The sequence below is a fragment of the Lissotriton vulgaris genome, chromosome 2_1 (assembly GCF_964263255.1).
Source record: "Lissotriton vulgaris chromosome 2_1, aLisVul1.2, whole genome shotgun sequence".
Classification (NCBI taxonomy): Eukaryota; Metazoa; Chordata; class Amphibia; order Caudata; family Salamandridae; genus Lissotriton; species Lissotriton vulgaris.
Genome location: NC_141687.1, coordinates 1546107917 through 1546127758, shown reverse-complemented (window position 1 = coordinate 1546127758; position 19842 = coordinate 1546107917). Strand labels below are relative to the sequence as shown.

General features: G+C 43.5%; 1 protein-coding gene and 1 long non-coding RNA gene across 3 annotated transcripts in view; one reads left to right on the top strand and one right to left on the bottom strand.

Moving 5' to 3' along the window:
* Window positions 1–19842, top strand: part of PARP9 (poly(ADP-ribose) polymerase family member 9) — a 614444-nt gene that overhangs the window by 433446 nt on the left and 161156 nt on the right. Inside the window, exon 7 of the mRNA XM_086957420.1 lies at window positions 5985–6365. Within this exon, the coding sequence (XP_086813546.1) occupies window positions 5985–6365 (381 nt within the window). The remainder of the gene's footprint in view (window positions 1–5984; window positions 6366–19842) is intronic.
* LOC147732879 (uncharacterized) overlaps window positions 13200–19842 on the bottom strand; it is a 140429-nt gene continuing 133786 nt past the window's right edge. For both annotated transcript variants that reach the window (XR_015308496.1, XR_015308497.1), the window contains exons 3-4: window positions 15569–15677; window positions 13200–14064 (exon numbers count right to left, since the gene is read on the bottom strand). This is a non-coding gene — a long non-coding RNA (uncharacterized LOC147732879). The remainder of the gene's footprint in view (window positions 14065–15568; window positions 15678–19842) is intronic.

Below are 19842 nucleotides of genomic sequence, written 5' to 3'. Positions count from 1 at the left end.
TTTCCAACCACCCAGGGCTCTGGTTTAAGGGGGTCCTTCCTCTCGTCTGGACTGACCATAGTGCTGTTAAGTTTGAGATAGCCCTTCGGACCCAACGGGCGGGTGGAACATCTAACAAGAGGTCCATTGAATTTAGGTCCTAGAATAAAGTGGATGGAAAAGACTTTCAGAAACTCCTTACATCAACTGGGACCAAAGGAATAGGGGGTTAGAGGAAGAGACCATTGCTTACTCTAAATGGGTGGAGAGGGCGTGTGATAAATTAGCTCCAATTAAAACAATCTTTCCCAAGAGAGTGCTCCCTTCTGCTCCTTGGTTTACGGAAGAACTGCGATCTGAAAAACTGAAGTGTAAGTGTCTGGAACGTATATGGAGAAAAGGTTATCATGAAACAGAGAAGCAGGCCTATAAGACGAGCCTTCTAAGTTATAAACAACTTCTGTTTACTGCCAAACAAAAGTTCTATATTGATCGTATTGATACAGCCAAAAATTCGGCCAAAGAACTCTTTAGAACAGTTTCCAGCGTGACGCAACCACAATCACCTAAAGTTCAGTCTAGTCAGGAACTTTGTTAAAACATCGCTATTTTTTTCAGAAACAAAGTTGAGGTGATTTCATTGGCGTTCATTTGGCCAAATGCAACAGGGAGGGCTATAGTGGAGGAGGAACAGGATCTCTCTATGGTGCCCCCCATACCCTTGTTATGTTCGAGACACTGTCAATTGATAACACTCGTAATATGCTCATGGCAGCTAGACCAGGTTCACCCTTTGACCCGTGCCCGGCTGCAGTGGCTAAACTTGCCGCAGAACCAGTGACTCTTGCACTTATGCCTATTTTTAATGCCATGATTGAAACAGGACATTTTCCCAAACCCTAGAAGGTGGCTTCGATTTTACCCCTGCTAAAAAAGCCTAACCTGGACCCAAATGACTCCAACACTTTCCGCCCAATATCCCGGCTCCCTCTCCCTGCCAAAATGATAGAAAGAGCTATAAATGGACAACTTAGTGCCTTTCTTTGAGAGACCCAAGCCTTGGACCCTACCCAATTTGGCTACAGGAAGGGCCATAGTACAGAGTCAGCTCTCATCATGGCCACTGATGAGATTAGAAGAGCTGTGGATCAATGTGGAAAGGCTGCCTTGATCCTACTGGATCTGTCTGCAGCCTTTGATATGGTCCATCATGACATTTTGATGGACCGTTTAAGAGCTTGTGGGATCCGGGAGAAAGCTTGGAAACTCCTACAATCTTTCTTAGCAGATAGGGTACAAATGGTATCCTTGGATGATTATCTCTCAAAGCCATTCAATCTGCCCTGTGGAGTTCCACAGGGGTCATTGTTGAGCCCAACTTTGTTTAATGTATATTTTTCATCATTGGCTCCGATTATCAGTGCTTTTGGTTTTGGTCTCACTTCCCATGCAGACGACACCCAAATTGTGGTGTCCCTGCTTCCAGGTCAGGAGATGGGTTTAGAAAGTCGTTTTCAGGAAGGTATGCTATCGGTTGGCAGCTGGATGGCAGATAATTGCCTAAAGCTTAATTCTGGAAAGACTGAGGTTATACTGTTTGGAAATGATGGCAATTTCTGGAACCCAAACTGGTGGCCGCCCTCTATGGGTTCGCTGCCTACTCCTATGAAAAAAGTGAAAAACCTGGGAGTAATCATAGATAAGAAACTGACCTTTGGCAATTAAGTCAATGCAGTCGCTTCCTCTACAGCGTATGTCCTCAAAACGGTGAAAAAAATATGACTATTCTTACCCTTTGACAGTCGGCAAATGGTGGTTACCGCATTGGTCTTATCCTTACTGGACTATTGTAACGGTCTGTATTTGAATCTGCAGAAACGTCTTCTGAATAAGCTACAAAGGATTCAAAATGCGGCAGCCTGGTTCCTTATGGGCACTCCTAAGTGTGGCGATTTCTAATGTAATCAAAAAATTACACTGGCTCCCGGTGAGAAACCGGCTCCGTTTTAAATCCATGTGTAGCGTATTTAAGGCACTTCGAGGAATAAGACCCTATAAGTTACAAAAACAATTTAATTGGTATATACCAAAAAGAAATCTTCGCTCACTAGGAGCCAAGTTGAATACATTATCAGCTGTAAAAAAGGAGACATGGAGAGGCAGAAGTTTTGTTGTCAGGGCAGCCAGATCCTGGAATGAACTACCATTTTACCTGAAGAATCCCACTGACCTTCTAGCCTTCAGGAGAGGTTTGAAGACATGGCTGTTTGTAACCTTGCATCTGAGGCTCTGCCAATAGGATAGGTAACTAGCGCCAGGACACCGCTGGGTAACCGCTGCGCTCAATAAATTCTGTAACATAATATAACATACAGCTCACATGCCTCTAACAGATAATGTTACTTACCCAGTAAGCATCTGTTCTTGGTATGTAGAGCTGTAGATTCACATGCGCTCACCCACCGCCCAGGTATCTATAGTTGTTGCAGTTTCTTACTTTACATACATAGGCATGGACATCTCTATTCTACACTTGCTAACTTTATTCTCACCCTCTGCGGGAAAACAATCTAACAATGGAGTTGATGCCCATGCGCACTATCACCGAAAGGAGGAGTTACCTTACCTCTTGACTGGAAAGACTTCTTCTAAGAAAACTAACTTGCAAACATCCGTACCCAACTCTAGATGGCAGGAGTATGCAAAGCATGTGAATGTACAGCTCAACATGCCAAGAACAGATGCGTACTGGGTAACTAACATTATCTTTTAGTTACATTCATAAAAGGAATGGAGGGTCCCAAAGAGACCACTTCCCCTTTGCGAATAAGTTACTACTAACTCTACTAAGTAGTAATGTTTTGTGAGCAGAATTCAGTCGCAAAACATTAGTATATACAATTCTGATTAAGTATGTGAAAGGGACTCCCTAAACACTCCCCTGCCAAATCAGTATGTGGTTGCAAACGCAAATTGGGAATCAGTAAAGTGTTATCGAATTGCTGTTTAGGTTTCATACATACCAGAATGCTTGTTTGCATTCACAAACGTGTCAATTCTGCGAATTGGCCCATTTGCAAATGCAAAAATAACTTAGTACAGAGTTCTTCAAACTGTGGGGCGCGCCCCCCTGGGGGGGCCCGCGACACCATCCCAGGTGAGGCGCGCACTCCACTCTAATTTTACCTTTGATCCCTGCAAGTCGAGGGAGGGGAAATCGCCGGGGCACGAAGTGCTCATGCTTTTATTGTGTTTACCGGCCCAGGAGGGGGTTAACTCATTCAGCTTCAGCTGCAGTGAGGAGGCGTCAAGTCTCCTCTGCTGAAACGGAACGGACAGACAGCCACTTCCTTTGCATTCGAAGAGGAGACTCCTAGCCTCACACTGCAGATGAATTGCCTGTCTGTTCGTTCGCCCTCACTTTAAGCAGAGGAGACATCCTGCCCTTCACTGCAGCTGAGCATTTCAGCTCTTTGCAGTGCTTTAAATGGGAATAAAATAGTACTGGTACTCATTTAAATGCGGCAAATGGGTGGGGCTAAGAGTAAGACATGCTTATAGTTATTCACTTCAGTACTAGTGGCAGCACATACCAACACTGATGAGAAATGTGTTTCTATAATAAAAAAAACGGGTTCACTCGTTTCACAAAAGGAAAGCTAAACGCCGTGATGTTTTAACATTTCTTTGTTTTATGATATTTACAGTTTCCATACCCTTATATGCTGTTGCTTGGCACAATAGTATATATTCTCGAGCGTACAGACACAGAGAAAGAAACAAGCAAACGTGCACAAAAAACGTTCCACACATTTCCCTGATATACCTCCCAAGAGTGTCTCGATTCTCTTTAGGTGACTGCTTATTTTTGTAACGCCTGGGCCATCAAAATAATGAGCTGGTAACCCTAATCACAAGACTGGAAGTTTGTTGCAGGATCGCCACATTATTTATTTCCTCCACCCTGATCCCTGGTTACTGCCATATTAGCAATAGTTTAACACATTTGAAACCCTACACTGTCGTCAATAACATTCTGAGTTACTTCAAGTGTCTGGGAATGCACCTTGCATTCAGAAAACTCGCTTCTCATTCTCGCCCTTCACTTTCACGCTCACCCTGCACTCACACTGATCACCATGCATTCACACCATTCACCCACTTACCCTGCACTCACAGTGATCACTCTGCACTCGCAATGCACTTGCACTGTTCACCCTGTACCTCACCCTGCAATCACACGAGCACACTACTCAAGCTGCTCTCAAGTGACACTTCACTCACCTGTCCCCCTCACTGCTCAATCTGCAATCTCACTCAAATGAGCTAATCACTAACCATACATTCATTCATCTCACTATGCACGTATATCTGCACCCAAATTCATATGGTCACCTCGCTCACCCATCAGTCACTCCTCTTACCCTACTCGCAAACTGTCGCATGGCTCACCGTGCACTCACATGAGCACTCCTGACACCCACACAGCGAGAGGGTCCCATAGAATGTGTACCATGCAGATCACAGAACTAAGTGTGAGTAAATGAGTAGCCCTATAACAAAATAAAGAGAGATGAGGTTCATCGTTGGTGAGTGGTAGTGAGGGAATTCATGGAGAAGGAGGAAATGTGTGAGGGGACACTGTCTCCCTTACAGTCCCTCTTTTGGCTGAAAATGTCTGCAGATTTTTCAGCTTTGAGAGAAACTGCTCTAAAAACTCTCTTGCATTTCAGCTCGTCCTATTTATGTGAGATTGGGTTCTCAGCACTTGTGGTATTAAAGACTAGGGGGCAGATATACAAGCGCCCTGCGCCACCAGTACGTCACTTTTCGTGACGTACTGGTAGCGCAGGGGGCTTCTCCATATCTACGAGGACGGGAAAAGCTACCCAGCGTGACTTTTCCTCTCCTTGTAAATACGGCCCTTTCACACAGAGCACTTTGTTTTGAAGGGTTGTTCCATGGGTATTGCTGTGGGTGTTCCTACACAACACCCATGGAACAAGACATCTCCAAATCTACGAAGAATCGTAAATCTGGAAATGCGTCTGAATGCTACGCCACCCTAGAGGTGGCTTAGCGAGGCGCAACGAGGAGAAATGTTTTAATTTTTCCTCGTTTTTCCCTCTTTCAATGTGTGCTGCATTCTACAGCACACATTGAAAGAGGGAAATGCCTGCAGTGATTGTTTATGTGCAGAAAGGTGCCCCTTCCTGCACAAAAACAATCTCCCCACGACGCAGGCATCCTTGCACCATGGTACAAGGATGCCTACGCTAGCGCATGGCTGTAGTTTGTGCACCAGCACAGGGGGAAGCACAGAGATGCATCATATTCTTGTAAATATGTCGCATCCCAGTGCTTCGAGTGCCGTAGCCAAGGGGCTTGCGGTGCCACGCTGCGGCACTTCCTTGTAAATCTGCCCCGGATGTGGAGCACAACCTGAGGATGGCAGTAGCAAAAATCCATCCACAGATTGACAGTCTGTGGCGAAAAACAGGCACACCCGTCACATTTATGTTGGTGGTGTTATCAATCAATGTCATGTGTAAAACAAAGCATCCTAGTAAAAACTATTTGTGCACATTTTATCTAGGAAAATGGTGGTTTGAGCTATGTAATAATCTGTCATTTCAGCACACCCACTCACAAACCTGCACTTACCTAAACACTCTTATTATGGTGAACATTATTTTCTGGATATGGCCCAGGATATGCACGTGGCGGTCAATTATGTAGTGTACCAGATTCCAGAAATTTCTGTCAGGTGTTGGGGGGGGCCCAACAGCTAAAAAAAATGAGTTGGGGGGGGGGGGGCTCAACCTACAAAAGTTTGAAGAGCTCTGACTTAGTACCTCTCTCCCTTCATTTGTAGAGTGTGTTCTAGAAAAAGTGTGACAATACTAAATGTAGCTTTATTTTTGCTTCATGCCATATGTTTTTAGGGATATTTAAAATATATGAAATGTTATCAGTTATTGAAAAACATTATTTTCTCTCCTCAGATTCTGCCATGGCAAGTTCTTTTAGTGGGACTTTTCGGCCGAAATCTTCGAAATCAACAGTCCTCCTTGATGCAAGTAACTTTACTAACGTACAAGAGGCAGAAGCGTGGATACAGCACACCCTGAAGGAGCACCAACATGGGCTTACGATCGAAAACAACCATATCATTTACTTTGGAGCTCAAGAACACGAGGAGCTTGTTAATAAACTTGATCCCAGTTTATCCTTATTGGAAATTGTTGAGCATGGAAGTGCTCATATCAGAATTACAGGTCTTGGTCCTGCAGTGATAAAGGCAGCCCTTGAGATAGAGAAGCTTCTTTATGAAGTCCAACAGAAATATGAATTAGAGCAGATGAGACAACTTAAGCAGTTAGCAGGTACGATGATTTTGTTTTAAAAATAACAATGCTTGTAGCGGCTTATCATATGTTCTTGAATTTAATATTTTAAAGGTATTACAGAAGCGTTCACTAACTTTAAATACTGATTATTAATAAATAACCAAAAGCAAGACTAAATGACATTTGTTTACAGGATTTTAAAAGATAAGGAAGCTGGTAAATGAAAAATAAATGTTACCATCTTTCTAACTGCAAGATGGCCCATTAATAGACCAACATTTACAAGATCTAACAAAAGCAGACTGAAGCATTTCAGCAGCCAATTCACCCCTTTATATCTAGTAAATTGGTACTCCGCATTGGCTCAGTAAGACGTGGTGGCCTGCCCATCGCGACAGTTGTCCTCCAGGATGGAGACCAGCCCTTTTTGAATCATATAATCTTAGACTTCAATGAATTTGGAATTCTTCCTGTGACTTATAAGATCCAAATGTTAACCCACCAAGTATCAAGGGACTCCTCCAGGACTTTCAACTCTGAGCTAAGGTAAGCCAAGCTGTCAGTAAAAGATACAAGATCAATCCACCTGACATAGAACTCAGAGTATATATTTCAATCCTTTCGACATTCTGCTATGTGCGCATTCATTGGGCCACTTGGTCATTGGATACCAGAGAACTTTTGATTTGGGCACAAATGTAATTTCCTAAACACTCTACCTATTGACAGGACCATCAGATGTGTAACAAAGAGCCGATTTCAGAGCTACACCACTGGCAGATCTAAGATACACCATAATTCAAAGTTGTTCTCAGCAAATAAGATACAGATTCAAACAATGTTAAAACTTTTGTTATTGTACTCCATATCATAAAATCTTAATAAAACTTTGGCACATGCATTGCTAGGTAACCAGGGGCCATATGCACTATTTAGTGGTCAAAATTTGAAACAAGTAGAGATTTTTTAGAAGAAAGCTACGTACTAAAGTTTGAGTCCTTGTGGGCCGGAATCTGATCTACTTTTGCCTATTATTGAGCTAGGTCTCAAATTGTAACTCACAATGATTGGAGGCCATCACAGGGATAGTGGCCTGATGTGGTCAGCAGACCACGATGTCTGTGATTGCTTTTTAATAAAACAAATTATTTTTAAAATACAGCTTGGTTTCCTTAAAAGAAACAGGTCTACGTTTAAAAAGAAGAGTTTATTGTATTTATTAATTTATTTTGTTTGTTTCTTTTACCCCTTCGCCGCGGTGCGAATTACGCTACGGTGCCTGGGGGTGGGGGCGGAGTTGGGCGTGGCGCTGCGGTACTCATGACGACTCCCGGCCTTCATGAGACACAGTAGGTGTGTGCTCATGAGAGCCGGGAGCCATCAGAACTCTGCCCACTGATTAATTAGCCCGCACAGGCAGGGAATTAATTGCGCGTGGGTAGAGCGGCAACGTTCTGACGGCTCCCGGCCGTCATGAGCACACACCTTCTGTCATGAGCACGGAAGGAGTTAAAAGGAGGCAGTGGTCCTTGAGACCACTACCTCCTCTTAAACTTTTATTTTTATGTTCTAAAAGGGAAAGGTGTCCCAAGGGGACCCCTTCCCCTTTACAAATGTGTTACCTCCTCCTTTGAGTGTTTTGATGAAATATCAATGTTTTGCGACTAGATGTTAGTCGCAAATAATTGATACATTACATACTGATTTGATATTTGGAAGGAAGGGTTACAACATGCCACTTCCAGCTATCGAATCAGTATCCATTCGGTATACCATTTTAGGAATCCGAATAGGAAAAATCATTTTTATGGTCACGAATGCAGCATTGGAAAGTTTGCAAGTGTTAAAATGCCTTGTACACCTGCTTTCAGGGGATACGTGTAACAGTACAAATAGCATGTAATAATTCCACTTGGAAAAAGTATGGGAAATCATTTGCCAGTGTCACAGAGTTTAGGTGCAAAATGTTGTATTACAACTGTAAATCATAATAATAATGCAAGTCATGGAGACATTCTGTGCCATGAGTTCCGTGTCAGATATATTAGGGTGGCTCTGGTCATTGTTTTATAATGCACATTATTTGATTATAGACATATAAGCCAGTGAACACTACAGTTCCATTGGGCCCAGTATCAAGGCAATGTGACCGATGCCACCCAGGTCTCAAGAGGAATGCTCAGAATATGCTGTGCTGGCTGCTCGAACGCAGTTGGTCCAGCGGCAGACCCCTCTCCCTTCCTCACCCAGAACTGTAGATGGTGATGGATGCACTGGGCTAAGGAGGTCATCTGGGAAAGGTGGAGATTAAGGGACGCTGGTTTCCTAGAAGGATGCTGGAGTTGCGAGCCATTCATCTGGCTCTCAAGGCTTCTTGCTGTCTATCAAAGGGAGACTGGTGCAGGTTCTCACAGACAATTCCACCCCTTTGTGGTACTGCAACAAGCAGGGAGGAATGGCATTCTGTGTCCAGCGGCTCTGCACCTCTGGAGGTGGTTGGAACACCAGAGCATTTTACTGATCACAAACCACCTAGCAGGGTCCCGGAACATCAGAGCAGACAAGCTTAGCAGGCGGTCTCTGGCAGATCTCGAGTGACATCTCCATACCGAGTTGGCACAGAGCGTCTTCCAACAATGTGGAAAACCTAAATGAGATATTTTCACCACTGACTAGAACGCAGTGTGGTGTCTGCATGAGCACTTGTTAGGAGGTCTCGTGGCACCTGAAATAGAACACAACACTTTCCCACCCCGGTCCAAGTTCTGCAAAAGATCAGTAACTACGAGGACCAAGTAAACGTATTGGCTCCCAATTGGGCCTGCAGTGTGGGGTACGCAGACCTTCTGGGCATAAGCATCTATCCTCTGATCAGGCTACCACTTCACAAGGACCTCTTATCTCAGCAACAGGTCAAGGTCTTCCACATGAATCTGCGCAATGTACACCTTCTTACGTGGAGATTGAGTGGCATCAATCGGACTGTATTTGATCTGCCACCTGAAGTGGTGGAGAAATCCTTGCTTCCAAGTGCCTACCCACAAATTCCATGTATGCTGGGTGCTAGGGCAGATTTGTAGTCTGGAGTGTCATTTGCAGGACTGACCCCTTACAAGCAGAGCTGTCAGATGTCTTTTGTTTATTTTATCTTTGGCCCAACAAGGTCTTGCGGTGGCCACAATTAAAGGTTATTTGTAGCTCATTTCTGCCTTTCTATTTTTGCAGGACCAACCACCTTTGTTTAAATCACCTGTTGCAATTAGATTTCTTAAGGGTTTGATGCACATGTTCCCACAAAAACCATTTGTGATTTTACAGTTGGCCTTACCTTGGCCCTGATGTTTTTTGTGTACGCCCTTTGAGCTGATGCATAACTGCTCACTGCTTCTCCTTACTCTAAAGACTGTCTTCCTCATTGCAATATTTACAGATTGTGGCAGAAGTGAACTTTAGGCACTTTCAGTGCAATCGCTATATACCATGTTTTTCCTGGACACACTGCTACTTTAGGACTCGAGTAGTTTTTTTCATAACACATTTTATAGAATTTCCATGGTACAGTCTGTGCCGTAGCCCTGCATATACATATCGTAGACAAAAACGACTCAATCGTACAAAAGCATGTATACATTATTAGCTGCAGAACTTGCATATAAAATAACTAAAACATGGCACAGACAATTCAATTTCCCATATATCTTAGGAAGTCTAACTGACTACAAGTACAGATGGTGATGTAGCGTGGTGCAGGTGGGGAGAATCTCTTATCAGGGGGTCTGAGAGGGAAGTCTATACCCCGATATGTTGCCCATTGGGACCATATTTTCCTGTGTTTCAGGGGGCAGCCTCTGGCTTGGAACACAGCGATCTCTGCACCCACACAGCTGTCTAGGTCCTTTCTCCAGCCCCCTAATGTCGGGGGAGATGCCCCCTTCCATATCTGGACAATGTTCTGAAGAAACGCCACACATCCAGTCGGAGTAATATAGGCATGAAACATGTCGACCTTTTAAATCCTATTGCACTCGTCACCACACGAAAAGAGCTGTTACAGGTTGAATCCCTCTTGGCAGCCTAGACTTCATTAGTCTGCTTTAACCATAGCACAGTGTCCAGTGAATAAAGGTCTTATGGAACACTGTAAGCTATTTTTAGTTTCACTCACACTAAACGCACCCACTCTACTCACTTTTCTATGTCCCTCCACCCCCACTCATAGGGCCTCCTGGCGTGTACATCTAAAGACTTCCGGCAAAGAGCCCCCCTGAGGGGCCCGATGGGCATTGCAGCGCTGGCCCTACGAGGAGCTGCCCTATGATGAGGTATGACATTTCTCTGGGTGTGTGAGGGCCCTTGCTCCTAATTGGAGCTCTCCCCTCTTCTTGACCCTTCTTTCACCTGGCTTCCTTCTTCCTTTCCAAACTGCTGATCTTTCCCTTCTTTTGCCCCTTCCCATTAGGAACTGCATACCACTTTTGATTCACGTGTCTTTGGGCATGTATCCTGAACCTGCTCTTCAAAAGCCTTCGTTCCTCCAGTATTGATTAGCGTTCTTTGCTACCTTTACCCCTCGAAAGAAGAGGAGGAGGGGCTCCATCAGCTTGATGCTAAAATAATGTTAAGCTTTTATAAGGAACTTCGAGTTGATTGTCAAGTTCTGTGGAGTTCTCCAGAGCAAAAAAAATGGGAAGACTATGAAGAAGTGGAACCTGTCAAGGTTTATAATCCTCTGCATTGGTGAAGAAACAGCCGCTGGCAGGTCTGAGAGCCCATTCCATCAGGGTTAAGGCTGTTACCACTGTATTTGCATGCTGAGTGCCTGTCCTTGACATCTGCTAGGCTACGGCATGAGCATCTCTGCATACATTCACAAAGCATTACTGCCTTGATAGCCAGGTCTGGCATAATGGTATTTTGCATGCTCTGTCCTGCAAGACTTTTTGGTCTGATTCCCGTCAACAGACCCTCCAGGTCCAGGAAGGTAATGCTCTGTTATCTTTCCAATGTGATGAATCTGCATCAGAAGAAAAAGTTACTTATTTTTTGTCACGTTCTTTATGGTGAATACTCCTATCTAACCAGACGAGTGGTCTCTTCCGTTTAACATCTAAAAAGGTGACAAGTTCAGTATTTTAGCACACTGGTGCCAACAGTTGTTTATGGTCCATGTCTGAGGGCACGAAGAAAGAAAAGACAAGGAATGATGTCCGCACTCAAGGGTAGTGCTTATGTGCTGCTCTGCTCTGCCACTTTCGAGACACAATGGATTAATAATGGAACCTCGTAGTAGCGTGCAGACACACTAATATGGATGAAAGTTTCCAGGTCCAGTCTAGCCTACAGAAAGTATTCTCAAGTGAGGTATCTGCAGTTAGGTAGGGTATCCACCTCAAAGAGCATTACCAAATGCAAGTAACTTGAAAACCCGGATTGCTCATATAAGTGCCATTTAAGTAGATGCACTGAAAGGCTGTGCCTCTGACCATTGTTACCACTGCTCGCAATGTAAGTGAGTTTCAGATATTTTTTCTGCTCTGAGTCTTGCTTTAATAAGGATAAAATTGTCTTCTGAATGCATCGGCCATTCCTTCCCAATGTCCTATTCTACATTTATGCAACCTAGGAAATAGTGTTCCTATCTTTTTTGCCAAAACTGTTTCATCAGCCTAGCTTACGCTATGAGGATCATGGCTGTAGGGTGCACAACATGCTGCTTTTTCACATGTGGTGTATCCTTTACAGGGAAACAGGCTTGCAGGGCATTTGTTGCTCCTTACTTGGTTTCATGCATTTCACAATGACCCACAGAAGTATTGACTTCCCTCCCAAAGTGGTTTCAGTAAGCATGCTGTGTTGGTCAGGGTTTTCTCATTCACTTTTAAGCTCGGACATCATTTCCAACACAGTCACATGGGTGGCGTAACATGCTTTATTTAAACATTAGTGAGCAGAAGAATGATGATGGATTAAACCCAAATCTGTGACTGGAGGTGAGTGTTTGAAAAGTTTCAGCACTCCGTCCATCATCTTGTTGTGTTTGCTATGTTCTCCCTGAGTGACCAGGATATGCCCGGACATGGGTCACTTGCTCACTAAGCCACTGGATTTAAGCTAGCTTGGCTGATGAGGGGTGAAACCCTAAAACCGGTCCCAGGATGCTAGTTTCTAGCCCAGGGAGGATCTCGCCTGGCAGTTTGGACTGGACTGTTCCTATGAGGAACGGGGTCAAGACTGATTTGCATATGGCTGGGTCCAAATTGGGGTGGCTTTGTGAGCAGAAGAACGATGATGGAGTAAACCCAGATCTCTGACTGGGGTTAGTGTCTGAAAAGTTTCAGCACTCCGTCCATCATCTTATTGTGTTTGTTATATAAACATTACACCATTGACTTTGTTTCAGTTTAGATGATCGGTTTTGCCATGCTATTGTCAAGACTGTGTCCAGGTAAGTTGTTGCTTTTTGTAAGGAGTGATGAGTGGAACTCAAATCACTGCTGTGGTAGTGATGCAGCGGGTCTCACATAAAACACTTTCCCTGTGTCACTAATCCAGGAAAAACTCTAACCATTTACTCATCGGTGGGGCCCCTAACACCACAAACACACATTCGCACAGTTCCTGAATCAGTGATAAGTAGACGAGCTGCAAGACATGTGGGGTACCTAATTAACCTATACATTAACCATATACATTAAGCTTCAATAGTTGTCAGTTCCCAAAAATATCAAGGTACTCCGCTATTTGGTCGATGGACCAACTAGTAGGTATCAGTTGATGGCGGTTAAGTCCAGCTCAATCACAATTTAAAACTTTCAACATTTATCTATCATGACTTTTATTCTAATAACTACAGACTCGAGTTTATATTTTCACAAGACTTTATCTTAATTCATTTAAAGAGAACATTTAAATTACATACGTTTTGTTAGTCAAATACATTTTAAGCATTATATCAATATATTTAAGCATAGGAAATTAGAAAACAGAAAATACTCATTACACCTTGGCCATAGGTTAATAATGAGAAAGGGTCACCAGAACATGAACTGTAGATCACAGGATAGGTTCCCAAACTGACTGTCTGTCCCTATAACTTCCTCAGACGTATCCCTCCCGAGATAGAATATCTACAACGGTCTCGTTCTTTTCTCCCATCAAAAGTCCAAAGATTTAAAAGTTTCTTGCATCATAAAAGAAAATTGTCTCAACTGGCAGCATGTCGTGCTGAGCAAAGGTGCGACAAAGTAAAAAGCTACACACATCATAAGCACAGGCTCTTTTATACCCTTTCACTAACTTTCTATACACAAAATTTAAACTTTTAGGGGCTACATCCATTTCTGAATGGTCCATTGAAGGGGTGGTGATGATCACCTCATTGTCCTCCTAGCTCAACCCAGTTCGAAAAGTCTTTACTCATCCTAGGGGTTCATATGACTTCATAAAATGTTCACATTTATACTTTGTAAAACCATTTGTAACATTCTTCTGCGATAATAAGTTTTCTCATCCTCTGGAACTTAGTTCTTTCATCCGTTCCAATGCTTTAGAATAGTCTCTTTGGCACAACTCCTGTTGCAGGCCAGGCTGGCCTTGACATCTCTCACTCCTGGCATAGGCCATACACTTGTGACTGAACCTCCATTCTGTGCATGCGCCGGGACCATCTTTATTTTCTGTGTCGTCGCGTTTAACATCAGCCAATTTCAGACAAGGCCGATCTCCATAATGGGAACTAGCACGAAAGTAAGCATAACAGAAATTAGATATAGAAAATAAGCCCTTCTGTTTACCTTTCACCTTTCTAATTACCTGTATTAGGTATTACCCAGCAAAAGCGACATTTAAAGCCATTTTACTTACCATCTGCGTTCTATGCCACAATACAGTTTTACTGCAGACATAAATACATGCAATTTACTCTTTTATTTCTACGCAATCACAACCTATGTTAGTTCGATTCACATTTTATTAATCAATTAGAACTTTGCAAATAGCAGTTAGTTTCCCACTTGTAGTGTCTAAATAAAAGGTGCATTTGTTGATTATTTTACATGCTTCACACAGTTAATGTTATTAAAGTTATGAGGTCATTAACTTCGAAGGGGGTACAAATATGTTTGTATTTTCCCTGCTCCATCAGCAGTGGTAATAAAACTCTATCCTAGGCAGGAAAGAGCCTTGAACTTGTGTTTTATTGCATTGGAGGCACGGATTTACATCTTTCTTTATCATAGGGGGTACAAGAGATGTATTTTTAACACAGACTAGAGTGTGCAGGACTAAAATCAGAACTTTTTAATGCTCATTGAAGGCAAAAGGAGTATCTCGGGCCAATAATAGCTGGAGCTTGCCATCTGATCCAACATTATAATGTATGACGTTCTATTTCTACCTGTTTAATGAAGACGTTTCTACCCCCAGTGGGTGAAATGTTCGAATAGTTTTACAACCGGTCTGTCTTTGCTTCAGCTCAGAGCCTTTAACAACTATTATTTCCTCGGCAGCGTGTTGTAATTCTTCAGTGATATGCAAGATATTAGACACACTTCTCACTCTGCCCTCCAGGCCTCTTTGTGAGAACTGTACTTAATATTGATTCAACTCCCCCCACCTCGGTGGATCTTTATGTCTATATAAATGAACAGAACCTTTTTATGGAAATAGCAAATTGACCGGGGTCGTCTTCTTTTTTTTTTTTTTTACCAAATGTTGGCGCAAGGTTGAACTATGCCTTCAGCGTCTTTAAAAACAACTTTACTACGGTGCCTAATCTCTGTTAGATATGCTCATATGTGACTTGTTTTGCGTCAAGTGCACCTTTCTCTCCGTTTTTTGCAAGGTACAGTAACTGGAACATACTTTCCAAGAGTTCAATTGATTTAGGGAACAAGTTGTTAGAAACGCATTTCTTCTGCAAACTAACAAGCTCTCTCTGAAATGAAGTGAAATGCCAAGCGCTATTTTATCTCTAAACGTGTAATAACCTCTTTTGGAAAACGAAAGGAACATATCAGATTGTTATAGGCTTATAGACATCCGTGCTATCCCCACACTTCCCACTAATTTCAGTAGCATTTCTGACAGTTGTGCTCTGGTATGAATTAACTACTATCCTGTAGTGGACTTAATCCTTTGCATCGCAGCTCCGTCTGGTAGCTGCTGCAGTCCCCCGTGTGCTGCTGCTGCTGACCCAGAGGTCAGGAGTTCGAGGCCCTCCTCCACCCGCAAACACCTACCTGTGTCTCATCCCTGGTGGTCCAGTGGTAAAGCGTCACTGCTCTGAAGTTTGACTGCCCTTCAGTCTCTCTTTCTGCTTTTTCAGTCTCTCTTTCAGTTTTTCTTTTTCTAAAGTCAAGTCAAGTCAAAGCTTTTTATTTTGTTTCGGTACTCTTTTGAGGACCACAAAATTGTTTTAAAAAAAATATACATTTAGTTTTACATACAAATTAATACATTTTCAGTGAAATTTTCATAAACTTAAAAATTCTATAGCAGACATATTCGTTAGGTGGGTTAACACATACAGAAATAAAATCTTTTGCATTGACAATCCTGCAGGACCGATATATTGGCTCTAAACATGTTAACCTTGCACTAACAACATTTTTGTTTGGACATATAAAGAGCAGGTGCTTTAGATTCTGTTTACCCCCCTGACACAGGTTACATTGCGAGGAACTGGCTTGTCTCCAGGAAGAGGTAAAGGATAATACGGGAAGTATACCCAAGCGCAGCATCATGATTGTGCGCCTTGCACCGTGTGTAAGAGTATATTCCAAATACGGCTGTTTTTGTTTGTATTCTTGAGAGTCAGCATAAGTCTTGTACATAGATAGTTTAGTACAGTGGAAGTGATCAAGCTCATAACTCAATTTGGGAGAAAAGTTTTTTAGAAAGAGTTTGAGTTGTGCAGGTGTCCATGATGACAGCATTTCCACACTGATTTTTGCTAAACGAAAGGCCTCTCCCATATTTTTGGAAAAAATAAAATAAGTGGAGTCGTTACTAAATGTCTCGACTTTTAACAAATGTCGTAGAGTACCCTCTTTTGAATGGAGAAGGTTATAGGCCCACCTGATGATGCTTGTTACTGCTGTCGCGTATGCGCTAGTGATCATACATTCCAGTCTTATTGCCTGTACAGGTGTCGAGTTAGAAACTTTCAGTAATTTTTTTAGTATTTTGCCTTCATTTAAGTCCATATAACTCCATTGTTTTAGGGGAATATATTCAAAGGCATATGAAAGAACCGGGGGAATCTTAGCTCTATAGATTTTTATTAGTGCCGAAAAATGCCTGCTTCCAGTGGCCGTGTACAGGCGTGACATGGCCCCAGCATGTAGATCACTTTTCCTTTTCAAATGGTCAATTTGTTTGCTGTTACTCATATTATACGAAAAGATTCTACCAAGATAGGTATATTCCTTTGTCTGCTCCAACGTCTCTCCTCCCAGTTTCTAATGGTACCTCACACCTTTTTTCTTTTTTGAAAATGCAACTACTTTAGTTTTACTTATATTTAGAATTAAAAAATGTTCTTTAGAGTAGTTGTATAAGAGATCCAAAAGACTTTGAAGTCCAAAAGGCGTTAAATCGAACATGACTATATCGTCCGCATACAGCAAGGCATGTATGCGCTGATTGGCAATCTTCGGAGGAGTACATAGCCCTTGTTGTAGATGCGACGGTAGATCGCTTAAATATAGAGAGAATAAGATCGGGGCCAAAAGACACCCTTGTTTTAAGCCGTTGGATGTCCGTATTATCTTTGACAAGCCCTTATCACTCCCCATTTGAACACGGCACCAGGTGTTACTATGCAGGTTCACAATTAGTTGTAATAGAGGCTCCGGGATACCCATCTTTCTTGATTTTATCCATAGGGTCGGTCTATCCACTCGGTCAAAGGCAGTAGAGTAATCTATAAACGCTGCATATATTGGTTGAGATTTTCCAGTTACATATTTGTCAAGAATTGTTTGAAAGGTTGCTATATTGTCCGTAACTGAATGATTCGGTCGAAACCCAGCCTGAAACATGGGGATTAGTCCCAGCTTAAACGCCCAAGATTTCAGCCGGTCCAATATTTCTGCAGCAAAGATCTTACCGCCAGCATCCATAAGAGCTATTTGTCTGTAGTTTCCGGCTGTACTCCTTTTTCCTTTTTTATATATTGGAATTATTATGCTTCCTTTCCAGGAATTTGGAATGTTCCCAGAATCAAATATATAATTAAATAATGGCGAGAGCATCTGGCCCCATGCTTTATGATCAGCTTGATAAACTTTGATAGGGATCTGATCAGGGCCGGATGCGCCCGTACTTCTTGCCCTTTTGATGTTCGTGGCAATTGACAATGCCGAGGTCTTGGTGAGTTTAGTGTCATCGATTTCCATATCTCGTTCAACGTCCTTTCTCACCATTATGTTCAGATTAGATTTATATAAATCGCCTAAGTAAATGCCCCAGTCTTCCTCTGAGACAGGGATTGCTTCTAACTTCTTTTTGGTTCCGGTCATTTTCGCTATCAAAGACCAATATTTACGTTGGTTACATTGCTTGGCTGCTAGTTGGATGTCAATCCAATTAAAGTCCTGCTTCAATTTTTCCTGTTTAACTTTTCTCTTCGTATTTGATTCTTTTTTTTTTTTTTTTTAAACCTTTTTATTAGTTGCGTTCAGCACAAATACACGAAAGTGACAGCATCTGCAATCCAGTAGAACAAGAATCATGGTACATTCAGTAGAAAGGCATCAGTTTTACAGTGAGTATGAGAAAAAAAACAAACACAGGTACATGTCCCCATGAACAGCAATGGGGAGGCCAGTACACCAGGACTCCACCCCCCCCACAGTTAGGGACTAGATGATGAAAGCGAGGAATCTCCCCCACATATTCAGATGTGACGGCAGTCATGTAGGGGCGCCACCGCCCCAGTGTTCCGACCCCAATCTGCCTCCGCAATGTCTAGTCCGCTGGCCGCGTCGTCATGTGTGGTAAGGTATCATACGTGCGCCAAGGGTATGCATCTACGCTTAGGAGCACAGCTAATGGCATATGCAGGGATAATCGGCATGCAGTGTAGTGTGTAGCTGTGCATAGCGCCTCCCTTCCCAGGTGTCAACAGTAGCGTCGTGTAAGCGTAACTCCAGTGTATACATCCGCCATCCCCAGCCCTGAAGGTGAACGAGTTAGAGAGGCCCCTCCCTTACGCAGTAGTGCATGTCCCCCAGGAATTCCCAGTATCACCGACCCAAGTATAAGTGTCCATTTTCTTTCCTGTTGAGTAGTTTGTCGGTTGTTGTGTGTTCGGCGATCACGTCCTCCCGTCCCATGTCAGGCTGTGTATATTAACTCCCGCCCTGTGAAATGTAGAATGGTGAATGCAATGTGAAGAATTGCCACGCTCACGGACTCGGGTTCGGCTCGTCATCTCCAGGGGAGTCGCTATGTGTCGCCTGAGCCAACCAGTACACCTGCAGGGGGGACCAAAAATCACTGGGCGCACACCGGGCGGGTAGCAATTCCGCGTAAACGCCGTGTTGGTCTTGGCAATATGTGAGGTCGTCCAGCCATTCCTTAAATTTCGGTGCCCTCCCTCTCCCCCATCTGCAAGCTACTCTCCGCTTCGCAAGGAGTAGTGCAATGTCGACAAATTTACGATCTGACTTGGGCACGTATTTGGTATATCCCAGCAGCAGCACTACCGGCTCCATGGGTAGAATGCCAGCGATCATTATCTGGAGCGCAGCATGCACCTGCGTCCAGTACTCCTGTATGGCTCCACATTCCCAGGCTAGGTGGAGGAAATCCGCGCCAACCGCCCGGCATCTAGCGCACCTATCATCCTCCGAGAGGTGAAACCGCAGTTTCCTGGCCGGGGTATAATAGTATCGTTGCACAAACTTATAGTGAATAATTTTCAACCGACAGCTGGAGGATACTCTAGCCGTGACCGAGCAGCAATAACTCCACTGCTCGTCTGTAAGTGCAGTATGCAGTTCAGAGTCCCAGTTAGTACGAGCTCTCGGCAGGACCAATGGACGCTGTTCACGCATAGCGGCGTACAGTTTGGACACCAAGTGCTTGCCATCCGACACTAGCATAACATGCAATGGCAGCACCGTCCCCGGTTCCTCCGGGAAGCTAGGGAGGATGTCTCGCATTCCCTGCCTGAGTCTGATGTAATAAAACACCTCCATGGGCGTTGGGGATGTGGACTGAAATATCTGTTCTTTGGTGCGGAACCTCCCCTCATGGAATAAGTCCCCCCATGTGATAAGGTGTACGCGAGTGCACATGGACCGAAATCCGTTTTCCGTCAGGAGCGATAGCTTCGGGTGGTACGCCAGGGGCATTGCTGGAGAGTAGAGCATGGGGGCGGACAGAACCTTAGTTACTCTACGCCAAGCATCGATAGTACAAGTGACTGTGGTGGCAGGCGTCTCAACATCTCCAACCTGTCCCATCAGCATGCCCTTAAGCGGGAGCGGGTGTACGATCCAGTCCT